The sequence below is a fragment of the Salmo trutta genome, unplaced genomic scaffold (genome assembly GCF_901001165.1).
Source record: "Salmo trutta unplaced genomic scaffold, fSalTru1.1, whole genome shotgun sequence".
Classification (NCBI taxonomy): Eukaryota; Metazoa; Chordata; class Actinopteri; order Salmoniformes; family Salmonidae; genus Salmo; species Salmo trutta.
In genome coordinates, this window is record NW_021823393.1 from 42,507 (window position 1) to 44,462 (window position 1,956).

Here is a 1,956-nt window from a genome sequence, read left to right on the forward strand (position 1 = left end):
GTCCTCTCTCGCTCTGTCCTCTCTCGCCCTGCCCTCTGTCCTCTCTCGCTCTGTCCTCTCTCGCCCTGTCCTCTCTCGCTCTGTCCTCTCTCGCCCTGTCCTCTCTCGCTCTGTCCTCTCTCGCCCTGCCCTCTGTCCTCTCTCGCTCTGTCCTCTCTCGCCCTGCCCTCTGTCCTCTCTCGCTCTGTCCTCTCTCGCCCTGCCCTCTGTCCTCTCTCGCTCTGTCCTCTCTCGCCCTGCCCTCTGTCCTCTCTCGCTCTGTCCTCTCTCGCCCTGTCCTCTGTCCTCTCTCGCCCTGTCCCCTCTCGCCCTGCCCTCTGTCCTCTCTCGCCCTGTCCCCTCTCGCCCTGCCCTCTGTCCCTCTCGCCCTGCCCTCTGTCCCCTCTCGCCCTGCCCTCTGTCCCCTCTCGCCCTGCCCTCTGTCCCCTCTCGCCCTGCCCTCTGTCCTCTCTCGCCCTCTGTCCTGGCTGCCTCCTCTGCTGCCTCCGCCTCCAGGTCTGGGGACTCCTATGGTTTCACCCAGCTATCTATAGCTGACAGGTCAGTCAGTACTAGAGACTCCTCCTATGGTTTCACCCAGCTAGGGGGCTTGGGAGTGCACCTTTTTGTGATGGTAAACTGTCAATGAATCATGTGGTGATATTTGTATGTCAACCACCTTGATGCCTGTATGACTAGTTGTGCTCAGTGTTTGTGTGTGTGAGTGATGTCTTGTATAACCTGACAGACTAATGTGCTTGTTGATCAGGATGAAATCCAAGTCCTTCCCGTCGCTGGAGGGTTTCCACAGACAGGAAGTGAAAGGTCAGCCTCTACTGTTGACTAACCCTCTGTTTAATGAGTGGGCTCCCCATTCCGAACCCAGCCTTGATCTCGATGTACTTTTTACACCATGTTGGTCGAATCTAACCGGTCCTCTCGTTTAGCCGAGGCCCAGGGAGACGGGGGAGGGCTGGGTAATGACTCTAACCAGTCCTCTCGTTTAGCGGAGGCCCAGGGAGGCTGGGTAATGACTCTAACCTGTCCTCTCGTTTAGCCGAGGCCCAGGGAGACGGGGGAGGGCTGCTGGGTAATGACTCTCCTCACCTCTTTATATTGTGATAGAGGGGTTTCTTTACACCTATTGGTCGTGTTGGAATAATATTCTTCACTCATTGGACAATGCTCGAATGACTGTCCTTCTTTATTGGTCTTGCTGTAGTAACTACGATCTGATTGGTTATACTGTCTATGTCTCTGGTTGGTTATTAGGCGTTACCGGGGAGGTCGCTAGGAGGAAGCCTCGTCAGAGCATGTCGTTAGTCGAGGCTGAGAGGCAACAGATCCTGGAGGAGATGAGGAAGAGGACGGCTCTGCTGACGGACAACAGCTGGATACGACAACGGTCCACCTCTGACAACAAGCAACCCAATTACCGGCGAGGGCCAATGAGGAGGTAGGAGGGAGGGGGTCAACCCAATTACCGGCGAGGGCCAATGAGGTAGGAGGGGGTCAACCCAATTACCGGCGAGGGCCAATGAGGTAGGAGGGGGTCAACCCAATTACCGGCGAGGGCCAATGAGGTAGGAGGGGGTCAACCCAATTACCGGCGAGGGCCAATGAGGTAGGAGGGGGTGTGCCACTTGGAATGTGCCTCTCTCTCTTTCTCTCCGTGACCTGTTATCTGACCTCTCGGCAGGTACGACTCTCTGGACAACCTTCCCTCTTCTTCCTCTCTGCTCTCTAACCCCAACGCCCCCACTCCTCCCTGGGTTTCTCCGCCCCGTACCGCCCCCCTTCCTCCCGGCACAGCATGGGTGGGGCCCTGAGTGGTTACTCCAACGGGACCCAGAAACACAGCCCTACCAAGCCCCGCCCCTTCAGCACGTCTTCCACCCCACAACACCGAGAGGAACCGGCCACCGGCGAATCACGACCCGTCTCACAGCAGCACGACCGAGGTAACTGGACCAATTA

General features: G+C 57.4%; 1 protein-coding gene across 1 annotated transcript; it reads left to right on the forward strand.

The window, feature by feature from the left end:
* Positions 1-500: 500 nt before the first annotated feature.
* LOC115190598 (LIM domain only protein 7-like) lies at positions 501-1,873 on the forward strand. The gene is made up of 4 exons (XM_029748775.1): positions 501-540; positions 749-804; positions 1,252-1,435; positions 1,679-1,873. The coding sequence occupies exons 2-4, from the start codon at positions 750-752 to the stop codon at positions 1,806-1,808; spliced, it is 369 nt and encodes a 122-aa protein (XP_029604635.1). The 5' UTR covers positions 501-540; position 749; the 3' UTR covers positions 1,809-1,873.
* Positions 1,874-1,956: the final 83 nt, after the last annotated feature.

Bases quoted from the DNA above. Each gene is read 5' to 3' on its own strand.
- LOC115190598 (XM_029748775.1), top strand. From the start codon at position 750: ATGAAATCCAAGTCCTTCCCGTCGCTGGAGGGTTTCCACAGACAGGAA. The intron at 805-1,251 runs GTCAGCCTCTAC...GTTGGTTATTAG, and splicing joins CCACAGACAGGAAGTGAAAG to GCGTTACCGGGGAGGTCGCT. The intron at 1,436-1,678 runs GTAGGAGGGAGG...ACCTCTCGGCAG, and splicing joins CGGCGAGGGCCAATGAGGAG to GTACGACTCTCTGGACAACC.